The following is a 24,562-nucleotide window of genomic DNA, read 5'->3' as shown; positions in this document are numbered from 1 at the left end:
AAAACAACAATCCTTAATGCTAGGCATTGCCATAGACATAATAAATTCACAACAAACAATTGTAGATTCATTCTAAGCACTGGAAAACACACTTAATCATGATAAGCTAATGACAGACATTCCCTCTGCATGCTAAGTTCAAAGGTCTTATGTCTGAGGCTTTGAGTCCAGCAGATGCACACTCACTCAGACCTCAGTGACCAGGTCTGGAACCAAGGCAGGCTTTTCCTGGTGTGGAGTGGAGGACCAGTGGAGGAGGAGGTTGTAGAGAGGAGTTGCAGCTCTCCCCAAGGTCCAGAGGAGGCAGTCAAGTTTGAAGCAGTGAGGATCACACAGAGACTCAGGAAAGATTCCAAGTGATGAGATGTCAGGTCCTCAGCAGGCTCTCCAGGTTAAGTGCATCCTTGTTTCTGCTGCCTGAATTCCTGTTCATCTGCTCTATCATTTATACTATATTTTGGGGCTTTTGATCATGTTTTCAATCCTGATCAGCTACCACCCTATTTCTCAGTGACATCATTTACCCTGGGATCATCTCCTCCCTGATCTTCTCCCTTTCCCTCTTATCAGGAAAGGACAGCCTGGCATAGCCTTCACTCTCTTTATCAGGGTGAGGGGAAGGAACTTGTTTGAGGCCTTACTGGAGGGATCTGTGGATGTGCCTGGTGAAACTGCAGGTCTTTTAAAATGGAGTTGCTTAGGCTCAGGCCTAAGGCCATTCTAACAAGGCCTGTGCCACTGTCCCTGGCAAGAAGAACACTTTTGAAAGCATTTGTTTTCTATTTGTGAATATTATATTTGAGGGGAAAGAATAATCACTTAAAAGTTCCCTGTGTTTGGTCAAAATAATTACTTTAAATGGAAAACGGCACTTGTACATAGAACCTAGGGATATTCTTGGGTTATGTTATATTTTTATTAGTTATACATGACATTATAGTGCATTTTGACACAGCACACATGAATAGAGTGTAACTGTTCCTTTTCTGGTTGTACTTGATGTGGATTCACACCAATCCTGTAGTCATATATGCACATAGGATAATAGTGTTTCATTTTTTTCTCTTGTTCTCCATCTCCAACTTTTTAAATTTGATTTTCAGATGGAGCCTGGCTGTGTTGCCCAGCCTGGCCTGTAAGTCCTGCCCCTCCTGCTTCAGTTTCTCAAGCTGTTGACATTAAAGGCATTGGCATCCCAGCTATGGAAAATAGCTCATTTTGATTTATATATTAATTACCATATTCAGAAACATGGATTCAAGTGACCCTAAATGATGTATGTGTCCCACCCTGAAAGACAAGGATTAAACCCAGGGGCACTTAATCACTGAGCCACAATCAGTCCTTTTTAGAGTGTATTTTGAGACATGATCTCATCAAGTTCCTTATGGTCTCACTAAATTGCTGAGGCTGACTTTGAATTTAGCAATCCTCCTACCTTAACTTCTAAAGCTACTGGGATTACAGTCGTGTGGCACAGTGCCTGGCCTACATTAACTTTTATAAAAGAAACTTTGTATCACTACATTAACCAATTGCATTGGTAGGATCATCAGATTGGTGGGCTACATAAAGAAAGGAAGGAAGAAAAAAAATTCTTCTGATTGTTGTTATTACATTCTTTCTTTGGTAGATGGTGGGGACTAGATGTCTGGTAAAGGTAGTGATATATTCTGAGAAATTTAATAGTTTTGAGAATTGTGGTCTGATACAGAAATTAAGATAATTGGCTATTAAAGGGCTTAAGATAGCCCAAGATAATTTTTGCTCTCCATACAGAATCCTGCCTTTCCACCCTCATGGTGGTCTGGTTAGCCAAGTCAAGTACTCTGAAGGTTCTTTGATGTAGATGCAACTGTATAGAGAACTTGAGTTCACAGCTGTAAAAATCTTGTGCTTCTCCTTTTATCTTCCTTAGGCGTAGACACCATGTCAGATTTCTTGGGCAGGGGTTCCCTTTAAACGCCTCACAGGGTCCCATGTCCTCACCCACTGTCCTCTCCTCAGCTGCCACAAGGTGCCCACAGCTGCCCTGGTCCCTGCAGGGTGAACAGAACTTCAGGCCCTGGGTCAGCTCTTCCTAGAGGACACCCTGAGGTGTGGGGTGCAGCCTCTCAGGGAAGCTGCTGGGGGCTCTGGGCTGAGGAATCTCCTGGAACAGGCCTCATCTAGACAGCTACTTCCTTGGAAACTTGTTTTTTCCATGCTCTGTTCCCATTTCTTGGAGAGAGGTGGCCAGTCATCCTGTGGATGCTGGTGCTGAGGGGCCAGGTCACCAGTGATTCTTGCCTTTTTAGTCTCACAGTGTGAAGGAGCGAAACCTCTCCCAGAGCATAAGCACCACCCACCCCAGTGCAGAGCTGTGCAAACCTGAAAAGCTTCGTAGACTGGAGTCATGGTCTAGGTCCCTGGGAGGGTGTTCCTAGATGCTTTCAGGAAGCAAGACCAAAAGAGGTCACATCCCAGATGTCAGGGACCTTCCCTGCCCCTTGTGCCTAACACACGTGTGCTCCCTCAGCACCAAAGCTTTCTGTGTATCACTTTGAAATGATCTGCTCACATTTTGAGGCCCAGGTCTATTTTTTCAGAGCCAAGTTGGATGGACTATGATTAAATAGGCAAGAAAGAAGTGGATTTTAAAAAGTCTAGTTACATTTCTATTGTGAAAACAATTACAGTCAGGTACAGTGGTGCAAACCTGTGATCCTTGCTTTTCCAGAAGCTGAGGCAGTAGGATTGCAAACTTGAGGACAGCCTTAGCCACTTAGCCAGGCCTTATGTCTGTGGATGTGACTTATCAGTAAAATTCCTCTGGGTTTAATCTCTGATCCCAAACCAAAGAAAAAGAACAGAACAGAAAAACAAACAACAACAACAACAAAAAAACACATCTAATTTATCTTTTGCTACCCCTGAATATGCATAGAAAATTGGTGAGATTTGCTCTTGTCTTTTCCATGATTTCCAATTGAAATCCATGTCCTAGATTCCAGAACGCCAGAGAGCAATAATGGTAGACAGAGAAACTCTGTCTACCATTATTGCTGCAGGAAATGAATCCATTTCTACAAAAATTGTAGTGGATAAATTTATGAATTTGATTTTATGTAAATTAGTTACAGTCATTGACGAGCTGAAGAATTTGACAGGGATGACAGTTTGTTGTTACTGTTGTTGTCTGGATTTGGCAGGTTCATGTTAGCTGTGTGGTTTTTGGTATCAGGAATGGAACCCAGAGGTGCTTAGCCACTGAGCCACAACCCTGGCCCATTTTAGATTCTTTTTTTTTTTTTGAGTCAGGGTCTTGCTACATCACCTTGGGCCTCTGACCCCTGAACCGTTGAAGTTACAGATGTGCACCATCACACCCATCTTCATTGGAAGTTTTAAGGACAATTTTGGCAATACCTAAAATCCCCAACTGTGATCATTTAAAAAATCACTGAATACTTTATCAGTGAAATAATAAATGACACCTGTTTTCTGAAAAGGAGATATATATATATATATATATCTCAGTGAGGGTGCTGATCCTCTCACAAGCACTCCCACCATGTCAACTGATTGCTGTTCCCTCCTAATTACCTCCTCCTAGGGCTACCCATTTGGGAGCCGGCATTTTAGCTTATGAAACTTGGGAGTAACAAATGCTCTCTCTACTCTCTCTGTCCTGTACAATATTTTCACTGGTCATAGATACAGTGTACTATTTTCATTTTAGATGCAGTTTTTCTAGTTCATCCCAAAAAACACAATAATCCATGCCCTGAATTTCACATAATTTACTGAAATGCTCTTTGTTTTTTCAAAGAGTGTAGATCATGGGCAAGTTCAGTCTCCTTTGTAAGAAAGTGTGTTGTCTTTTCATTGATTTTTGTTGCCTCTCATTGTGTATCTTTTGTATTATAATCTTTTTTATCACTCATTACATATATTTTCAGGTTTTTGTTTTTGTGTGTGTTGGTTTGTGTGTGTGTTTGTGTACATGGACTCTTGATGATTGAACCGAGGGCTATCAAGTTCTTACTACTGAGCTACTCTCCACCCCAAGAAAATTAATATTGTAGACTGGGGTTTACTTATTTGCTGATGTACAGAGTGCTGGGATTGAAGCCAGGGACTTGCTCAGCTTATGTTGTCCTCAAAAAAATGAATTTCAATGTGTGAGAAGCATTTTGGAGGTTGGCAGGTGTTTTACTGGGGAATAAACCTAGAGGCACTTGACCACTGAGCACGTCCTCAGCACTTCCTATTTATTATGTACCTATTTGTTTTTATTTTTATTTTGTATAGTTGTAGAGGGGCAGAATACCTTATTTTTGTTAATTTATCTGTGGTGCTAAGGATCATACCCAGTGCCTTATACTGTAGCTCTGCAACTCAGCTACAATCCCAGTCCTCCCATTTATTGTTGAAAACCAAATTTCACAAAATTTCTGGATGTGTTGCTAAATTGTGGAGAGAGCTTCCAACTTGCCAGGTCCATGCCTGGACCTCCCTAGTGGTGAAATTACAGGTGCACACCACAAAACCAGAATTTGGAATACCTTTTAAAGATTTATCATCCAGGGGTTGGGATTGTGGCTCAGAGAAAAAGTGCTCACCTAGCATGCGTGAGGCCTTGAGTTCGATCCTCAGCACCACATAAATATTAAATAAAGGAATTGTGCCCACCTAGAACTAAAGCATAAATATATATTTTTTAAAAAAGATTTATCATCCAGTTTCTTTCCAGATGGAAATAGTATTGAAAATCAGTTTCCTTGCTCTTGTCTATAGTTTTGAAATTTGTAAATATGACTTTTCTTCTTTGCTTTATTTTTTGCATTATTATTTGGGAAAGGTATTCATTATGTAATATTGTTTCTTATGCTTATATTTGTTAAAGTTTATGGCATGGTAGTTCATTCACTTCCTTATTAAATCAATTTTGTTTTTCAGAGCAATTTTAGACTTATAGTTTGTTAGTCAATGATTTCTAGAGGAACAGCATCAACACGAAGTGTGATTAAAAAAGTTGACTTATAGTTTTGCCTACTTGACCTGAAGCTGGATGTCCACAGTGACCATTTGCAGCTGGAGAGCTTGAGAAGTAGTAGCTGCAGAGTCCAAGAGGCTGAAGCCTCAGAACAAGAGGGATCAGTGGTTCTGCCCTAGTCCAGACCAAAGGTTCTGGAAACTCCCTGGAGAATCACAGGCAGAGTCCACTTTGGGAGAGTGAAGAAGGCAGAGTCTGATATCCTCAGGCCACTGCAGCAGCCATTGGAGAAGAAAGGCCTTTCTCTGCTGCTGCTTCCTTCTTCTTCCAACTTTTGTTCCACCTAAGACACCCTCCTATTGCATGGTGCTGCCTATACCTAAGGAGGTTCTCTAGTTTGGTTCACTTTCCACATGCCAATCATTTGTAGACACACCCTCATGGACACACCCAGAGGCCTCTTAATCACAGGTATCTCTTAATCCAATGCTGTTGACAATTCAAATGAGCCATTACATATAGTGTCAAACACCCTTCTCTACACTGTTCTCAATATTTTGCATTGATGTTGGATGCTTGTTAGTTACTGAATCAGTGTCCTACATTTGATTAAGATTGTGGATGAAGTAATACTTTATCATCAGCTGAAATCCATCCTTTACCTTAGGGTTCCTCCTCTTTGTGGTGTGATTTTGTGTATCACATACTCTACATAGTAATGTCATACAGAAGAGTTTCAGTGCATCTATGATGTTGTCTCTTCTGGAATGTTCTTGAATTGAAATCTTACTGCACTTGGCTTTTCAGACTGGCTTCTCTCACTTAGCAGTCTGCCTTTAAGGGTGCTGTATCTTTCCAGGCTGCAGAGCTCACTTTCTGGGTGATGTTCTTTGGTGTGGTTAAACTGCAGCTTGTCCATTCAGCATTGAAAGGTGCATCTTCCTTGCTTCTAGTTTTGGGTAGTTCTGGATATGGCTGCTGTAGTCACTGCTGAGAAGTTTTCTGTGCATAATTTTCACCTCATTTGAATAGACACCTGGGAGTGTGGTGAATTAATTGTAGAGTGCACCATGTTTATTTTGTAAGAGCGTGACTGTCTTCCAGAGAGAGTGTTCTTCTCTCCATTCACATGAGCAAGGGAAGGGTGCTTGCTGATTTATGTTTGCAGTGTCTTTTGGAGCTTTTGGTGTTTGGCATTTCACCACTCCAGTTGAGTATCTGTTGGCACTTCATTGTTCATTTTGAAATTTCCTAATTATATGCAGGTGAACATCTTCTCACACATGTGTTAACTGTGCGTATTTATTGATGAGTGTCTTTCCAAATCTTTTTCCCACTTCCAAGTTGGTTGCTTATTTTTTTACTGAGTATTCTTCATGTATGTTGAATACCAACCCAGTGTCACTATGTGTTGTGACAACATTTTTTCCAGTTCTCCAGCATGTTTTCTCATTCTCTCAAGTATATCTTTTGCAAAACGCAAACTTCATTTTGATCAAGTTCTATTTACAAGTTTTTCACTCACAGTTCATGTGTTTGATGTTGCATATGAAGCTGTCATGCCAACCCAGATTTCTCTGTAAGTACTTCTTTGTTATTTTAGTGAAGTTTGGAGTTTTGCATTGGGTACTACAATGTATAGGCAATTGTTTGGTGCCAACAAGTGAACCCTGGGCCTCCTATGTGCCAGGCAGGTGCTTTGCTAGAACTGCAGCCCCAGCTGTGTGTCCCACTTTGAGACTGAGGCTTCACTGGGAGCGCTGTGACATTTGTGAAATGTGAATGTTTTCTTTCTCTACATGATAATTCATGTCCAGTGCTTTGGCAACATTGTCAAAGAGAGTATATTTTCCATTGATTTTCTTTTGCTCCTTTGTCAAAGATCAGTGGCATATTTTTATCCTGTGCCAAATACGACTGTGTCTTGATGATTGTAGATTTTTAGTAGTTGTTAACCTCAGGTAGTGTTTATCCTGTGAACTGAGTGTTCATTACTGTGTTGGTTGTTCTGGATCTTTTGTTACTGAAAACATGACTTAAAATATTTTTTATTGGGATTATATTTAATCCATAAATAAAATTGGTAAGAATTGATGGTAACTGAGGCTTCCTATCTGTGAACATAAAAGTATCTCCAAATATTTTCCATGTCTCTGATATTTTTTATTAGAAGTTAGCAGTTTTTGTCATAAAGATTTTTGTTAGATTTATATATAAGTATTTCTCTTTTATTGGTTCTGTATAACTGGTGTGTGTTTGTTTTTCTTTTGATTTTGTTGCTGGCTGTTGGACTCAGGGGTGCTCTACCATTGAGCTGCATTCCCAAAACTTTTAATTTTTTGTTTAGAAACAGAGTCTTGCTAAATTGCCCAGGCTGGACTCAAACCTGGGATCATCCTGCCTTGGCCCCCTGATTGGCAAAGACTACAGGCATGGCCTCCATGCCCAGTTTTTTGCTGTCAATAGTAGAATAATTGTCCTATTTATTAATATGACAACACTGATGTCACATCATTGTTTTTCATGATTCTTCAGTGGATTCTAGTAGCATAGAGGATCATGCTGTCTCTCTATGAAGACATTGTGTTTTTTTGAGCTTGAGTGTTTTTTCATTATTCTTGATTTTTTTAACTATTGATATAATCAATATTTATTATTTATCTTTTTGTTGTGATGGATAATGTTAATTGGTTTTTTAATTCTGAATCAGCCTTGCATGTGTGCTGTGTTCCTGGGCCCTGCAGAGGCTGATGTGAGTGGATCTGGGCCACTGGGCTTGACTTCCCACAGTAGTATGCTGGTCCCTGGAAAATGTTAACTAGTTTTAAATTTGGCATCAGTCTTACAGAGCTGTAATAATTTCCTCTTGACTGTGTTTATAATTGTTTTTATTTATGTTTGGATTCAGTAAAGTATTGTTTGAGGAATTTTGCATTCATGATCATGAGAGTCTTTCATAGTTTTTTTTTTCGATTTAATACTTTTCTTTATCTATTTAATTTTGATAATATGGTAAAATATGCCAGATAAATAATTAGAAGGTGGGTTGGGGTTGTGGCTCAGTGGTCAAGAACTTGCCTAGGATGTGCAAGGTCCTGGGTTCAATCCTCAGCATCACATAAATAAATAGGAAAAAGCTATTGTGTTCAACTGCAAGTAAAAAAATAAATATAAAAAGACATAATTAGGAAGTTTTATCTCAACTTTTGTTGTCTGAAAATAACAGTAGAAAATTGGTGGCAGGTCTTAAATGTCTCATAGAAGCCTGTTTGAGATGTCGGAGCCTTGACTTTCTTTTTTCTTGCAGGGCGGTAGTAATTATATATATTTTTTTAAATTTTTGAAATGTGTTTTAGTCTTTCACAGTTAAATGTATAATAAATGATATTTGTCTGCAGAATAGTGGGATGAAGTACCCTTTGCCACTTAGATTTCAGTTTGCCTGGACCACATTGTGATCAGTCTCCAAGACACCTGCTGTCACTCATACTTGTTCCATGCAACGAAGGACAGCCCACTAAAGGCTTTCTCTCAGGCTCCTATTAACCTCTGTTGATACTGTCCTGCTTCAAATGTTATGTGTCTTATGTCCTATGCATGGTTCTTTGTGAGTGGCAGGGTCGTGTTCTGGTAGGTGGTCCTTTGGGCTGTTTCACACTGTGCAGAAATTATAGCCTGCTTAGAGACCCACATGGAGTGGCCTGTTTCACAAACAGTCAGCATGGGATAGTTCAGGATTCTGGGCTGCAAACCTGCTGCTTTAACACACCCTGGAAGTGCTTGTGCCTGAGGTTTTTTTGCACCAGCTGTGCTACAGGAATGAGGAATCTCTTTCATGACAGACCAACATTGCACATGTGCCCTATCTTGATCAATGTGTCCTTGAGCAACGGTGGTATGTGTCTCATGACTGTACATGATCTGAGTGAGTCATCTGCTTTTCAGAAGAGTTTGAGAATCATTGGACATTCATGGTTGCCATGAGGTTTAGGAAAGGATTTTCTGCTGTTAAGAAAACTATTTTTCAAACCGATATAATTTTGTAAGGCTTTTGTTTGAACAGTGTGACACCTTGGGGTCATCGAGTTCTTTCTGAGACACAAGCCATCTTTCCACACACCCCATTCTGCTTTGACATTAACCACCAGAAATTATTATATTGTTATGTTTATTAATCATTGTGCTTGATTACTAATTGGGTAAATTTGTTCTGGAGTAAAACACCTGCAAACTTCTAGTTGTCCTCAGTGTAATCACCCAAGTTGAGCTCAGTCTTCAGTGAACACATTGTGATGACCTGTGTGGAAGATTGTCTAACTATTGTCTATGAGGGAAATTCTTTAGTGACTCCATACTCTGAGGGTGTGGGTTGGGGCTGATTCTAGGCACTTATTTAAAGATGGAACAATTGACTTTCAGAAGGAAACAGGAGATCAGTATATACCATGTTGTCTATATTAACTTTGTAGGCCCAGTGAGCCACTGTGTTTGGCAGGTTCTCTCAAATGCTGAGTTTTGTGATCCCAGCAATTTTTTACTCAGTCAGCTTTCTTTTCTAAGGGTAAGTAATAAGGAGGGTGATAATATTAGCTCTCTACCGCACAGGATTTTGGTAAGAAGGTGATAGAGATGCAATCAACAAATAAGATCAGGGTGACCCCGGAGCCCCTCTTACTGCCTGTAAACTTACCAAAGGAAGGGTGTACAACACTCTACTATTTACCTTGTGTGGGGCCCAAATCTAGTGTTGGAGTGGCTGTGAAGAATTAAATGCACTGGAGATTTCAATGACCAAATCGTGGAATTAATCGAGAGGCCAGGGAATCTTGTGAACATTATGCATGTTGAGTATAGATTTCTCATGTTGTGAAATCTCTCCTGGTTTCCACTACACATTTGTGGGATATTTTAGATGTCAGTGACCTTCGAGGATGTAGCTGTGAACTTCATGCAGGAGGAATGGGATTTGCTGGATGCTTCCCAGAAGAACCTTTACAGAGATGTGATGCTGGAAGTCCTCAGAAACCTGGCATCTATAGGTAATAATTTGTGTATTTACTTAATTAGAGATTTTGTGTTTATTTTTCTTTATTTATGTAGAACATGAAAAGACAATCAGTTGGTGAATTATTGTAGCATAAAATGCACTATGAATTTGGAAAAGCATTTTTAGCTCCTAGGAATTGATAATGTTTTGGTTTGGCATTTTAGGAATCAAATGTGATGAGAAGAATATTGAAAATCAGATCAAAAATTTTGGGAGCGATCAAAGGTAATTGTACTCACAAGAGGAATCCTTGAGGAAATCTGGGGATGTCATATAATTTTTAAAACCAATGCAAGAAATTTGCACAACTTTAAATGTATTTATTTTTATAAGATTTTTTACCAGAAATGTATACTTCACTGGGACTGGGTTTCTGGCTCAGTGGTAGAGAGCTTGCCGTGCATGCTTGAGGCACTGGGTTCTCTTCTCAGCACCACATTTAAATCATTAAAGTCTTTTGTCAAGTGAAATAAATTTATTTATATATATATATATTTATATAAAAGATATTAAGTCTATTCAAAGTGCTTGACATGCAAAAAGTATTATGAAATTTCATATATGAATATAACTATTTGAATAATGACCATAGGCAAGCTGTGTTGCAAAGCATTGTTTTCTCTCAATCTCTTTGTTTTCTGGCTATTTGAAGAAGTTTGAAAAACATAGACTTTACCTCATGTTGGAAGTAACGTTAACCTAGGACCTTAAATAAATACAACATCATAAATTAATCAAGAATTAATAATGTTCTGGTCATGAAATACCAATTCTTTTTTTTTTTTTTTAGAGAGAGAGAGAGAGACAGAATTTCAATATTTATTTTTCAGTTTACGGCGTACACAACATCTTTATATGTGGTGCTGAGGATCGAACCCGGGCCGCACGGATGCCAGGCAGGCACGCTACTGCTTGAGCGACATCCCCAGCCCGAGATACCAATTCTTAAGCAAAGAAAAATTTTAATAGAGTAAATTCATGTGACTGCATTATGTGTGTCAAAGACTTCATATGCTCTTCATTCCTTCATAGGCAGATCACATCTCACTATGGACCCGAATGCTACAAGCAGGAAGAATGTGAAGAGAACCCATGTGAATTGAAACTATACAGGAAATCTCTGGTTTCTCTCAAAAGTGTTCATACACAAATGTTAACACAAACTGGAGATGGACCCTATGAAAGTACAGTATGTGGGAAAGTCATCAGCTGTTCCAATGACATTCAAAGGCATGAAGATTCTCATACTGGGTGGCAACCTGATGAATGTCAACAATGTGATGAAGCCACATCTTCTCCCATAGATGTTCAAAGTCACACAAGAACACATACCGGAGGTAAAGCTTTTCAAAGTGAGGTATGTGGGACAGCCTTTTATTCCCCCACTTTATTTAGAATACATGAAAGAACTCATTCTGGAGAGAAATTTCATGAAGGTAAAGAAGGTGGTAAAACCTTGGTTTCACCCACAGGTCTACACAGTCACGTGATCACGCACACTGGGAAAGTACTTTTTAAATGTAACGTATGTGGGAAAGACTTTGCTTACCAAAGTTTATTTAGAATACATCAGAGAAAACATACTAGAGAGAGATCCTATGAAAGTCAACAATGTGGAAAAGCCCACACTACTTTGTCTTATCTTCAGATACAAGAACAAATCCATACGGGCGAGAAGACCAATGAATGCCAACAATGTGAAAAAGTCTTCACTACTTCTTTATCCCTTGACAGACATGAACAAACGCATACTGGAGAGAAGCCCTATCAATGTCAACAATGTGGAAAAGCCTACAGTACTTCATCTTACCTTCAGATACATGAACAAATCCATGCTGGAGAGAAGCCCAATGAATGCCAACAATGTGGAAAAGTCTTCACTACTTCTTCTTCCCTTCACAGACATGAACGGACGCATACTGGAGAGAAGCCCTATGAATGTGAGCAGTGTGGCAAAGCCTTCACTCAGTCCAATCGCCTTCACTCACATGAAAAAACTCATACTGGGGAGAAGCCCTATGAATGTCAACAATGTGGGAAAGCCTTCAGTACTTCTTCCTACCTTCACATACATGAGCGGACTCATACTGGGGAGAAGCCCTATGAATGTAAGCAGTGTGGCAAAGCCTTCACTAACTCCTCTATACTTCACAGACATGAAAGAACACATATGAAAAAGAAACCCTATAAATGCCAACAATGTGGGAAAGCCTTCACTACTTTGTCTTACCTTCAGATACATGAACAAATTCATACTGGAGAGAAAACAAATGAATGCCAACAATGTGGAAAAGTCTTCACTACTTCTTCTTCCCTTCACAGACATGAACGAACGCATACTGGAGAGAGGTCCTATCAATGTCAACAATGTGGAAAAGCCTATACTACTTTGTCTTACCTTCAGATACATGAACAATTCCATGCTGGAGAGAAGCTCAATGAATGCCAACAATGTGGAAAAGTCTTCACTACTTCTTTTTCCCTTCACCGACATAAATGGACGCATACTGGAGAGAAGCCCTATGAATGTAAGCAGTGTGGCAAAGCTTTTGCTCTATTGTCTAGCCTTCACTCACATAAAAAAACTCATACGGAAAATAAACCCTATGTATGTCAACAATGTGGAAAAGTCTTCACTACTTCTTTTAACCTTCACAGACATGAACAAATGCATACTAGAGAGAAGCCCTATGAATGTAAGCAGTGTGGCAAAGCCTTCAGTATGTCCTCTAAACTTCACAGACATGAACAAATGCATACTGGAGAGAAGCCCTATGAATGTAAGCAGTGTGGCAAAGCCTTCACTAAGTCCTCTAAACTTCACAGACATGAACAAATGCATACTGGAGAGAAGCCCTATAAATGTGAGCAGTGTGGCAAAGCCTTTAGTATGTTGTCTAAACTTCACAGACATGAAAAAACTCATACTGGGGAGAAGCCCTATGAATGCCAACAATGTGGGAAAGCCTTCAGTACTTCTTCCTATCTTCACATACATGAGCGGACTCATAGTGGGGAGAAGCCCTATGGATGTAAGCAGTGTGGCAAAGCCTTCACTGACTCCTCTAAACTTCACAGACATGAAAGAACACATACCAGAGAGAAACCCTATGAATGTCAACAATGTGGGAAAGTATGCACTACTTTGTCTTACCTTCAGATACATGAACAAATCCATACTGGAGAGAATCCCAATAAATGCCAACAATGTGGAAAAGTCTTCACTACTTCTTTTTCCCTTGGCAGACATGAACGGACTCATAGTGGAGAAAAGCCTTATCAATGTCAACAATGTGGAAAAGTCTACAGTACTGCCTCTAACCTTCACATACATGAACAAACCCATTCTGGAGTGAAGCCCTATGAGTGTAAGCAGTGCGGAAAAGCCTTTGCTAGATCTTCTCAGCTTCACAAACATGAACAAACTCATACTGGAGGGAAGCCCTATGAATGTAAACAGTGTGGCAAAGCCTTTGCTGAATCTTCTCAGCTTCACAGACATGAACGAACTCATAGGGGAGAGAAGCCCTATGAATGTCAACAATGTGGAAAAGCCTTTGCTACATCCAGTCACCTTAAGAGTCATGGAAGAACACATACTGGAGAGAAGCCCTATCAATGTAAGCAGTGTGGCAAAGCCTTCACTCAATCCCATCATCTTCACAGGCATGAAAAAACACATACTGGAGAGAAGACTTATGAATATCAACAATGTGGAGAACCCCTTGACACATCCAGTGAACCTCACATACTTGGAAGTATTCATGCAGAAGAGCAGCCTAATGAATACCAACAATGTGGAAAAGTCTTTTTCTTGTTTTTTCTTTCACAGACATGAAGGGACTCAGACTCAAGGGAAACCCTATCGGGGCTGGAGATGTGGCTCAAGCGTTAGCGCGCTCACCTGGCATGCGTGCGGCCCGGGTTTGATCGTCAGCACCAGAAACAAACAAAGATGTTGTGTCTGCCAAGAACTAATATATATATATATATTAAAATTTTCTCTCTCTGTCCCTCTCTCTCTTTAAAAAATTAAAAAATCAATGTAAGCAGTGTGGCAAAGCCTTCACTCAGTCCTCTCATCTTTGCTCACATGAACGAACTCAGACTGGAGAGAAGCCCTATGAATGTCAACAATGGGGAAAAGCCTTTGTTATATCCCATCAGCTTCACTTACATGAACAAACTCATATTGCAAAGAAATTGTACTGATGAAAACAATTGGCAAAGACTTCTGTTATTACTGTTCTTCTCATCAACATGTTGGAAGTTTACTGGAGAAAAATTCTTTAAATGTGACATGTGGTGGATCAATATTTCTTGTCCCCTTCAAACACATTGCTCACTACTGGGGATTGTACTGCAGATTTGGTGTGGTGGCCCTCTACCACTGAGACACATCTTCATTCTTTTTTTTTTTTTTTAATTTTGAGATAGAGACTTGCTGAGTTCCTTAGGGTTGTTCTAAAATGCTGAAGTTAGCCTCAAACTTGTGATCCTTCAGCCTAAGCCTCCCAACTCTCTGGGATTAAAGGCATACATCACCACATCTGGCTGAATAACTGTTTAAATGTGAAAAAATATGGCAAATCATTCTATTTTCCCTGTTGTCTTCAAAGCCATTTTTCTCACTGGAAAACAAACACTCTGAATGGGGACGATTTGCTACACTCTATCAGCTTAATGTTCCAAACATAGTTTCCTTCCCTTTTATGAAAATACTCATGGAGAGATGCCCTGTGAATATGATAAATGTGGAAAATCTTTTAGTTTTTGCAGTTTATTTTGAGTACTAGAAGATTCTTTTGGAAAATTTCATGCCAAAATGAATAAATCCTATGCAAGTAAGAAATACAAAGAATTCAGATGTTTTACTTTTTTCAGGTGTATTTAAAAATAAATTTAAAAAAAAAACTCATACTGTAGAAAGTCCTATAGATAAGCAATCTTGGGCAGTAGTCAATTTTTACAGTTTTGTTTAAAGACATAAAAGGATTTATATCTGGAAAAACCGTTCTATTTATTTATTTGTGTGTTTATTTTGGATAAAGAAATAGCAGAATGCATTATAATTCTTATTACACATATATACCACAATTACTCATATCTGTGTATATCAATAATTTTGACACCCAATTCATGTCCTTATACATGTAATTTGTAAAATGATGTCCATCATATTCCACCATCCTTGCTATGTCCTCTCCTTTTCCCTTCCATCCCCCCTGCCTTATCTAGAATTCATCTAATCATTCCAGGCTCCCCATTATGAGTCAGCCTCCTTACATCAGAGAAAACATTCAGCATTTGTTTTTTGGGGATTGGCTAACTTGACTTAGCATTATCTTCTCCAATGCCATCTATTTTCCTGCAGATGCCATGATTTAATTTTTTTTTATTGCTGATTAAAATTTCATTTTGTATATATGCCACTTTTTTTAATCCATTAATCCATTGAAGGGCATCTAGGTTGGCTCCACAGTTTAGCTATTGTGAATTGTCCTGCTATAAACATTGATGTGGCTGTAGTATGGTGTTTTTAAGTCCTTTGGGTATAAACCAAGGAGAGGGATAGCTGGGTCAAATGGTTGTTCCATTCCCAGATTTCCAAGGAACCTCCACACTGCTTTCCAAATTGGCTGCACCAATTTGCAGTCCCACCAGCAATGTATGAGTGTTATCTTTTTCTCCACATCCTTGCTAACACTTATTGTTGTTTGTCTTCATAATAGCTGCCATTCTGACTGGAGTGAGATGATAGGTTAGAGAAGTTTTGATTTGCATTTCTCTAATTGCTAGAGATGATGAGCATTTTTTCAGATATTTGTTGACTGATTGTATATCCTCTTCTGAGAAGTGTCTGTTCAGGTCCTTGGCCCATTTATTGATTGAGTTGTTGTTGCTGTTGTTATTTTTATTAATATTATTTTGGTAGCTTAGCTTTTTGAGTTCTTTAGAGATTAGTGCTCTATCTGATGTGTGAGGGGTAAAAATATGTCTCAGGATGTAGGCTCTCTGTTCACCTCACAGATTGTTTCTTTTGCTGAGAAACTTTTTAGGTTGATTCCATCTTATTTATTGAGTCTTGGTTTTAATTCTTGTGCTATAGGAGTCTTATTAAGGAGGTTGGGGCCTAATCCCACATGTTGAATATTTCAGACTACTTTTTCTTCTATTAGATGCAGAGTCTCTGGTTTAATTCCTAGGTCCTTGGTTCATTTTGATTTGAGTTTTGTGCATGGTGAGACCTAGGGGGTTCATTTTATTTTGTTGCTTATGGATTTCCAGTTTTCCCAGCACAATCTGTTGAAGATGCTTTTTTCTCCAGTGCATGTTTTTGGCACCTTTGTCTAATATAAGAAAATTGTAATTTTCTGGGTTAGTGTCTGTGTCCTCTATTCTGTACCATTGGTCTGCCAGTCTGTTTTGGTGCCAAAACCATGCTGTTTTTGTTACTATTTCTCTGTAATAGTTTAAGGTCTGGTATAGTGATTCCACTTGCTTCAATCTTCCTGCTAAGAATTGTTTTAGCTATTCTGCATCTCTTATTGTTCACATGAGTATCATGATTGCTTTTTCTATTTCTATGAGGAATGCCTTGGGGATTTTAATGGGAATTAAATCTGTAATACAGATTATATCTGTATAGTGCTTTTGGTAGTATGGTCCTTTTGATAATATTAATTCTGCCTATGCAAGAGCAAGGTAGATGTTTTCATCTTCTGAGGTCTTCTTTGATTTCTCTCTTTAGGGTTCTGTAGTTTTCATTGTATAAATCTTTCACCTCTTTCATTATGTTCATTCCCAAGCTTTTTTTTTTTTTTTTTTTTTTTTTTTTTAGGTTTTTGTGAATGGTTGAGTTTTTCTCATTTCCTTTCTAGAGGATTTGTCACTGATACACAGAAATTCCTTTGATATATGGGTTGATTCTATATCCTGCTACTTTGCTGAATTCATTTCCTAGTTCTAGAAGTTTTCTGGTGAAGCTTTTTGAGTCTTCTAGGTATGGAATCATATCATCAGCAAATAGAGCTAATTTAAGTTCTTCTTTTCCTACACATATCCCTCTGATTTCTTTTATTTAATTGCTCTGGCCAGTGTTTCAAGAACTATGTTGAATAGAAGTGGGGAAAGGGTATTCCTGTCTTGTTCCAGTTTTTAGCAGGAATGCCTTCAATTTTTCTTCATTTAGAATGATGTTGGCCTGAGGCTTAGTGGAGATAGCATTTACAAAGTTGAGATATGTTCCTGTTATTTCTAGTTTTTTTTTTCTAGTGTTTTGAACAAAAAGTGGCACTGTATTTTGTCAAATGCTTTTTCTGCATCTATTGAGATGGTCATATGATTCTTATCTTTAAGTCTATTTGTCGGGGGTTTTCAGTATCATTCCCTCCTGACCTCAGGAGAAATGGGGAGAGCACGCCCCGACCAGGATGAGCCAAGAAAGGACAGGGCCTACTGACCGTCTGCACCCAGCACTCCCTCGCCAGAGGACAATCAGATGTGTCAGGGACACAGCTAATATAATATACAGAAATGAGTCAGGATAAAGGTCAGCAGAGTGGGGAGAGTTTACATGTACACCCATCCTACAGGCAGTAATGGGTGACACAAGCTGTCCATGAGGTTAGAAGCTTTCTGAGCCTATCCTAGAGGTGGTCCAATTTTTCATCACAACCCACTGTAATGCCTTCTATATGATTGCCAGGCACTATCTTAGCCACATGTGGACCGGGACTGGGAAGGGGGTAGCAGCCAGCAAGTTAGGTTACCTCTTTTCTGATGCAATATGCCCTACATGTTGCATGCACTACATCAAGTTAGGTTTCTTCCTTTCTGATGCAACATGCCCCACATGTTACATCATGCCCTCATCTATTGATTTGATGAATTACATTTATTGATTTCTGTATATTGAACCAACCTTGAATTCCTGGGATGAATCACACTTGATTATGGTGCACAATCTTTTTGATATATTTTTGTATTTGATTTGCCAAAATTTTATTGAGGATTTTTGCATCTATGTTCATTAGAGAAGTTTTCTTTCTTTTATGTGACTTTGCCTGGTTTGGGGATCAGGGTGATATTGGCCTCATAGAATGAGTTTGGAAGTGCTGCCTTTTTTTCTATTTCCTGAAATAAATTAAAGAGTATTAGTATTAGTTCTTCTTTAAAGGTCTTTTAGAAGTCAGCTGTGTATCCTGGGTTTTTCTTGGTTGATAAGCATTGTTTTCTATTTTATCACTTGATATTGGTCTATTTCAATTGTGTATGTCTTTCTGATTCAATCTTGGCAGATAGTATGACTTAAGAAATTTGTTGATAACTTTAATGTCTTCTATTTTATTGGAGATTAGGATTTCAAAATAATTTCTAATTATCCTCTGTATTTCTGTCATATCTGTTGTGATATTACCATTTTCGTCACATATACTGGTAATTTTGAGTTCTCTCTCTCTCTCTCTCTCTCTCTCTCTCTCTCTCTCTTTCTCTCTCTCTCTCATTTTCTATGTTAGCATGGCTAAGGGTCTGTTAATTTTATTTATGTTTTCGAAGAACCAACTTTTCTTGTCCATTTTGTCATTTGTTTTTTTTGTTTCAATTTTATTGATTTTAGCTCTAATTTTAATTATTTCTTGCCTTCTACTGTTTTGCTGGTGGTTTGTTCTTCTTTTTCTAGGGCTTTGAGAGGTAGTGTGAGGTCATTTTTTTTTCTTTGAAGGAATAAACTCCATGCAATGAATTTTCCTCTTAGTACTGCTTTCATAGTTTCTCAGATTTCCATAGGTTGTGTCTATGTTCTTCTTTACCCATAAGAAATTTTTAATCCTCTCCTTGATTTCTTCTGGAAAGCATTGTTCATTCAGTAGCCTATTGTTTAGTCTCCAGGTCATGGAGAAATTTTTATTTTTTAATTTCTTTTTGATTCCCAATTTCATACAACTATGATCTGATGAAATGCATGCTAGTGTTTCTACTTTTTTATATATGCTAAGAGTTGCTTTGTGGCATAGTATATGGTCTATTTTAGAGAAGGATCCATGTGCTACTGAGAAGTGTATCTGTTTGATGCAAGTTGAAATATTCTATGTGTCAGTTAAGTCTAAGTTATTGATTGTGTTATTGAGTTTTATAGTTTTTTATTCAACTTTTGTTTGGAAGATCTGTGCAGTGGTGAGAGGCGTTTGTTAAAGTCATCCAAGATTATTGTGTTGTGGTCAATTTGACTCTTGAACTTGAGAAGAGTTTGTTTGAACATAGCTGCACCATTGTTTGGGGCATATATATTTATGATTGTTACATCTTGTTGGTGTATGGTTCCCTTGAGCAGTATGTAATGTCCATCTTTATCCCTTTTCATTCCCTTTGGCTTGAAGTCTACTTTATTTGATATGAGTATGGAAAACCTTGCTTACTTGTGCAGTCCATGTGAGTAGTATAGTTTTTGTTTTTCCCAGCATTTCACTCTCAGTCAGTGTCTTTTTCTATCAGATGAGCCTCCTGGAGGCAGCATCTTGTGGGGTCTTTTTTTTTTTTTTATCCAGTCTGGTAGCTTATGCCTTGTGATTGGTGTGTTTAATCCATTAGCATTCAGGGTTATTATTGAGACATGGTTTGTATTTACAGCCATATTTGTTTATTTTTGTTATTTAACTTGACTTGGTTTTCTTCTTTGATTAGTTCCCCCCCCCTTTGGGGTACTACCTTCCTATTCTGATTTTCATTGTTGTTTTTCTTTTCCTCTTCATGGAATATTTTTCCAAGTATGTTTTGTAGTGCTGGTTTTCTAGCTATAAATTCTTTAACTTTTGTTTATCATGGAAGGATTTTATTTCATCTTGAAATCTAAAGCTTACTTTTGCTGGATTCAAGATTTTTGGTTGGCACCCATTTTCTATTTGATTTTTCCCTATATATAATCTGATTCCTTTCTCTCGTGGTTTTAAAATTTTTCTCCATATCCTGTATGGTGAGCATTTATATTATTATGTGCCTTGGTATGGATATGTTTTGATTTTGTACATTCGGCAACCTGTAGCCTCTTCAATTTGGATTTCCAATTCATTCTTCGTGTTTTGAAAGTTTTCTGATATTATTTCATTGAATAGCTTCTTGATTCCTTTGGTTTTGTCCTCTATGCTTCCCTTTATCCCAATAACTCCTAAATTTGGTCTTTTTATGCTATCCCATATTTCTTGAATGTTCTGCTCCTGGTTCCTTACCATTTTCACTCTGTGGTCTGTGTTCCTTTCAAGATAATATATTTTATCTTCATTGTCTGATGTCCTATCTTCCCAGTAGTCCACTCTGTTTGTGATGCTTTCATTTGAGTTTTGAGTTTGGTTTATTATTTCATTCATATCAAGGATTTCTGTTTGTTTGTTTTAGAACCTCTATCTCCCTGTTGAGGTGACCTTTTTCTTCTTGGATTTGTTTATGTAGCTCATTATTGAAGTGATCTTTTACTGCTTGTCTTTGCTCTCTTATATCTTCTTGGAGTTCACTGGACCTTTTAACCATGTATATCCTGAAATCTTTCTGGGTCCATTTTTCTGCTGTAGCTGCCAATGATTCTAATGATGTGTTGTCTTGATTTGTTTGGGGCACTTTCTTCCCTTGTCTTTTCATGTTGCTTGTGTGTCTTCCTTTCCAGCTCTGTGGTTCTGGGGTGTTATTGTTTTTACCCTGTAAATTTGTAGTGCTCTTGTAGGGTTGCAAGATCCCTCCTTTGTGGGGAAGGACACTGTTAACAAATCCCAATATCAACAATACATCAGTATGAACAGTTTGTTGTTATTAAGACACTTACTGGGCTGGGGATTTGGCTCAAGTGGTAGTGCGCTCGCCTGGCATGCGTGAGGCCCGGGTTTGATCCTCAGCACCACATACAAACAAAGATGTTGTGTCCACCGAAAACTAAAAAATAAATATATTAAAAAAAGAGAGAGAGACACAGTTTAGTCTCAATGTCTAGAAATGTTGGATTCAATTATTATTTAAAATATAATCAGTAGTTTTGTAAAAAGGTTTACAGTTTCTGGCAGTGGACACTGAACTGGGGGTCTGGCAGGATGATATGTGGCTCAGAGGGAGTTCCCATCTGCCAGCCATGCTCACCAAATATGGGGAGAAAGGTGATCCAAGATGGAGCCGGTCTGCTTCCAGAGCCAGGGTGACCAGTGACGTGGGGAGAGCTGGGCAATGGCCTTGTGCTTTGGGTAGGTAGCAGCTGAGTGTCCAGTTTTGGAACGGGGTGCAGCCTGGAGTTCTGCAGAGGTTTTGAGAGGTGTTTCTGCTGAGCCGCTCAAGAGCTGTTTGTGGCTAGAGCTGTGGGCTTTGGGCTTCGAGTCCAGAGTCTTACTCGAACACTGAGGCTCTGAATTCTGCACTGAGCTTACAGAGTGGTGATTTCTGTGAAAATCCCCTCTAGACTGGATTTTCACGCTCTCTGAGATCCTGTATTCCGATGAGGTGAGACCTAGGCCATGGAACAACACAGGATGCTGCCTGTCTCTGGCCCACCATCTTGAACTTCCCCCCTCGGCTCTTGACATGATATGGTACCCTTTCAACTGTCAAGGCCTCTTTATTTTATTTATTTTTAAATAAAGTTACAGTGCCATGATTTATTTATTTTTTTTTTAGAGAGAGAGAATTTTTTAATATTTATTTTTTAATTTTTAGCAGGCACAACATCTTTGTTTGTATGTGATGCTGAGGATCGAACCCCGGCTGCACGCATGCCAGGCGAGCCCGCTACCACTTGAGCCACATCCCCAGCCCCAAGGCCTCTTTAAACAGCAGGGACGAACTCAAACTGTCGAAAAGCCTTAAATGTAGAAATGTGATAAGACATTTTTTGTTTCAGATCTAGTTAGACTTGTTCAGATTTGAGGGAATATTTTGTATATTTATTATTATTATTATTTCAACCCAGAGGTGCTGAACCACTGAGACACATCCCAGTCTTTTTTTCATTTTTCTTTTTCCAATTTTGAGACATGGTCTCACTTGGTTGCTTAGGTCCTAAGTGGTGAGGCTGGCTTTGAACTTATGATCATGCTGCCTCAGCCTGATGTAGGCTGGGTTGAAGCTTGTGATCCTCCTGCTATGGCCACTGGGATCACAGACATATGCTACCGTGCTCAGCTCCTGGGTGTTTCCTGAATCCTTGATGTAAATTGAAATGTGCCTTGTTTGTGTTGAGTTTCCAGGTGTCACCAATTCGGATACCAGAATTATTTCTTCATGTGTTTCTGTATGTTAATGTCCCTCAAGCTCTAAGGTTATAAAATGATGCTGATCATCATAAGATCATTAACTCACACCTTCCAAATTATTATTAGTTCAGTTGAACTAAACTGGAGTTGACTTGGAAAAATATATATTAGATAATCTATGTTGAAAACAGGGGTGGAAGAACTATTTCTATATTTGAGAAAACCAATTATTCATTTCTATGAAGAGCTCATGATATAATGAACTTCAGTTACTATTCCCTTTCTTGCACCAGGCACCTGAAAAGCATTTCAGCAGGGTCACAGAGGCTATCAGAAATGCCCTGGTGCTCATGTTTGGGTTTTCCAGAGCAGCAAGTCACATTAAAAGAATACCTGGGAGGGGTGAGTTGTGCCACCTACACATGCACACTCACACCCACGTGCACACACATGTACAGGATCAAGTCACCCTTTTCTCTACATACCCTCCCTAGTGCAGTGCTTTCATCCTCACTGTGTCATGCAACTATTGATTTCTTTGACTTTTCTCACAACATTGCTGCCCACTATTCCTTATCAAAAATCAATTGTTATTTCCTGACTTCTCAATTTAGTCTTGCGTCATTCAGAAGTTTCAGACACATTGTGTGTGTAAGTTGAGGCCTCTTCACTCCAGCCTTGTGTACAGATTAGTGAAATATCTCTTCCTTCCTCTTTTTCTCCCTTTGTTATTTCAGACATTACCCAGGAGGGCTCCACCACTGAGCTTCACCCTAACCCTGTTAATTGTTATTTTTTAAGAGAGTGAGGCTGGCCTTGAACTTGTAGTCACCCTGCCTCAGGCTCCTACAGCTTGGACGATAGGCATGTGCCCTTGTGTGCCCTGCAGCTGATCCCTTTCTTTTCCTTGATGCCTTCGTGGCCTGGTGATGACTCTGGGACCACCACTGTGTCACGCATTCTTTTCTAAGTCTCATGTGTTGTGTTGTACATAGGCAAGATAAAGAGCACTATAAAATCTTGTAGTTTGTATGTATTGTTTGGAGAGGCACCTTCTCAAAATATACTTTGCCCTATTATTAATGGAGTTTATTTCTTTTCTTCTCCTGGTGCCAGGGACCCAATGCTGCCCTGTGCATGCTAGGCAGGCGCTCTAGCACTGAGCACTCCCCTAGCTCAGGTGGCGAGTTTGCCGCTGCTGTGTGTGTGGACCCACTACTGTCCACATCAGCAGATGCAGCTCTGCAGGTGTATCCTCGTGTTTGCAGCTTGTCCCGTTTTTTCTTAAACTTCTTTTACAGCACTGAATTTTAAATCCGACCCAGCTTTTCTCCCCATGATTAATCCTTGGGTGGAGGAAGCCAGAAAACCCAGGCTGGATTTCTCTCTGTGTTTAGGGTACTGTCATACATAGGTGACTGCATGACCAATATGATTCTGCAACATGCACACTCAGAAAAATGAGAGATGATATCCCATGTATGTATGATATATCAAAGTGCATACATGTATTCTATACTCCTGTATAAGTATCTGAAAGAAATAAAATAATTTTAAAACAAAACAAATCCAGGTGCAATGGCTCATGCCTTCATTCTAGTGGCTCAGGAGGCTGAGGCAGGAGGACTGTGAGCTCAAAGCCAGCCTCAGACATAGTGAGACAGTAAAGGACTCAGTGAGACCCAGTCTCTAATAAAATACAAACTATAGCTGTGGAGGTGGCTCAGTGGTTGAGGGCCCCTGAGTTCAATTCAAAGGACACCCCCCATTCCAAAAAAAAGGGAAAGAAAACAAAAACCTAAGGAAGAGGGGTATGGTACCAGTCTTGTTGGGCACAGTGTCATACAGCTATAATTCCAGTGGCCAAGCAGGCTGAGGGAGAGGGATCACAAACCTGGATAGCCTCAACTTAGTGAGGCCCTGAGGAACTTAGCAAGATCTGTGTCAAAATAAAAAATCAACAGGTCTGGGGATGTTGCTCAGTGGTTGTGCACCCCGGGCTCAATCCCCAGCCCCAAATAATAAAGATATAAAAATGGATTTAGTCTTTCCTCTTCATTTGCATTGCTCTCATCTTCCTAATGGCTCTAATTGACAACTGTCCATGAACCTTTTCACCCTCCTGGATGTCTTCCTGCACACACCTCTGTATTTCCTGGTGTGTTGGCTGTCCCTCACTGATCTGTGTGACATCTCCTTATGTTTGCATTCATTGGAATCCCTTTTATCTGTGGTCAAGTATTTCTTGCTCTCTGCTTTATGGCCTTGGGACAGAAAAGAAGAATGTCTTCTCCCTCTGCAGCACCGCCTCAC

The 24,562-nt window shown here is 39.2% G+C and overlaps 1 protein-coding gene across 6 annotated transcripts in view; it reads left to right on the top strand.

Moving 5' to 3' along the window:
• Nucleotides 1–24,289, top strand: part of LOC101959556 (uncharacterized) — a 104,259-nt gene extending 79,970 nt beyond the window's left edge. For 2 of the 6 annotated variants that reach the window (XM_078035316.1, XM_078035315.1), the window contains exons 2-3: nt 10,190–10,250; nt 11,058–24,289. In XM_078035316.1, coding sequence (XP_077891442.1) covers nt 11,176–13,863 — 2,688 coding nt within the window. In that variant the 5' untranslated portion in view covers nt 10,190–10,250; nt 11,058–11,175 and the 3' untranslated portion in view covers nt 13,864–24,289. Of the gene's footprint in view, nt 1–9,890; nt 10,018–10,189; nt 10,251–11,057 lie in introns of all 6 variants that reach the window. The other 4 variants (XM_078035314.1, XM_078035313.1, XM_078035311.1 and 1 more) reach the window with 3 other exon arrangements.
• Nucleotides 24,290–24,562: the final 273 nt, after the last annotated feature.

This window comes from Ictidomys tridecemlineatus, chromosome Y (genome assembly GCF_052094955.1).
Source record: "Ictidomys tridecemlineatus isolate mIctTri1 chromosome Y, mIctTri1.hap1, whole genome shotgun sequence".
Lineage (NCBI taxonomy): Eukaryota > Metazoa > Chordata > Mammalia > Rodentia > Sciuridae > Ictidomys > Ictidomys tridecemlineatus.
Note: the sequence above shows the minus strand (reverse complement) of the source record. Positions and strands in the feature narration are given on the sequence as shown.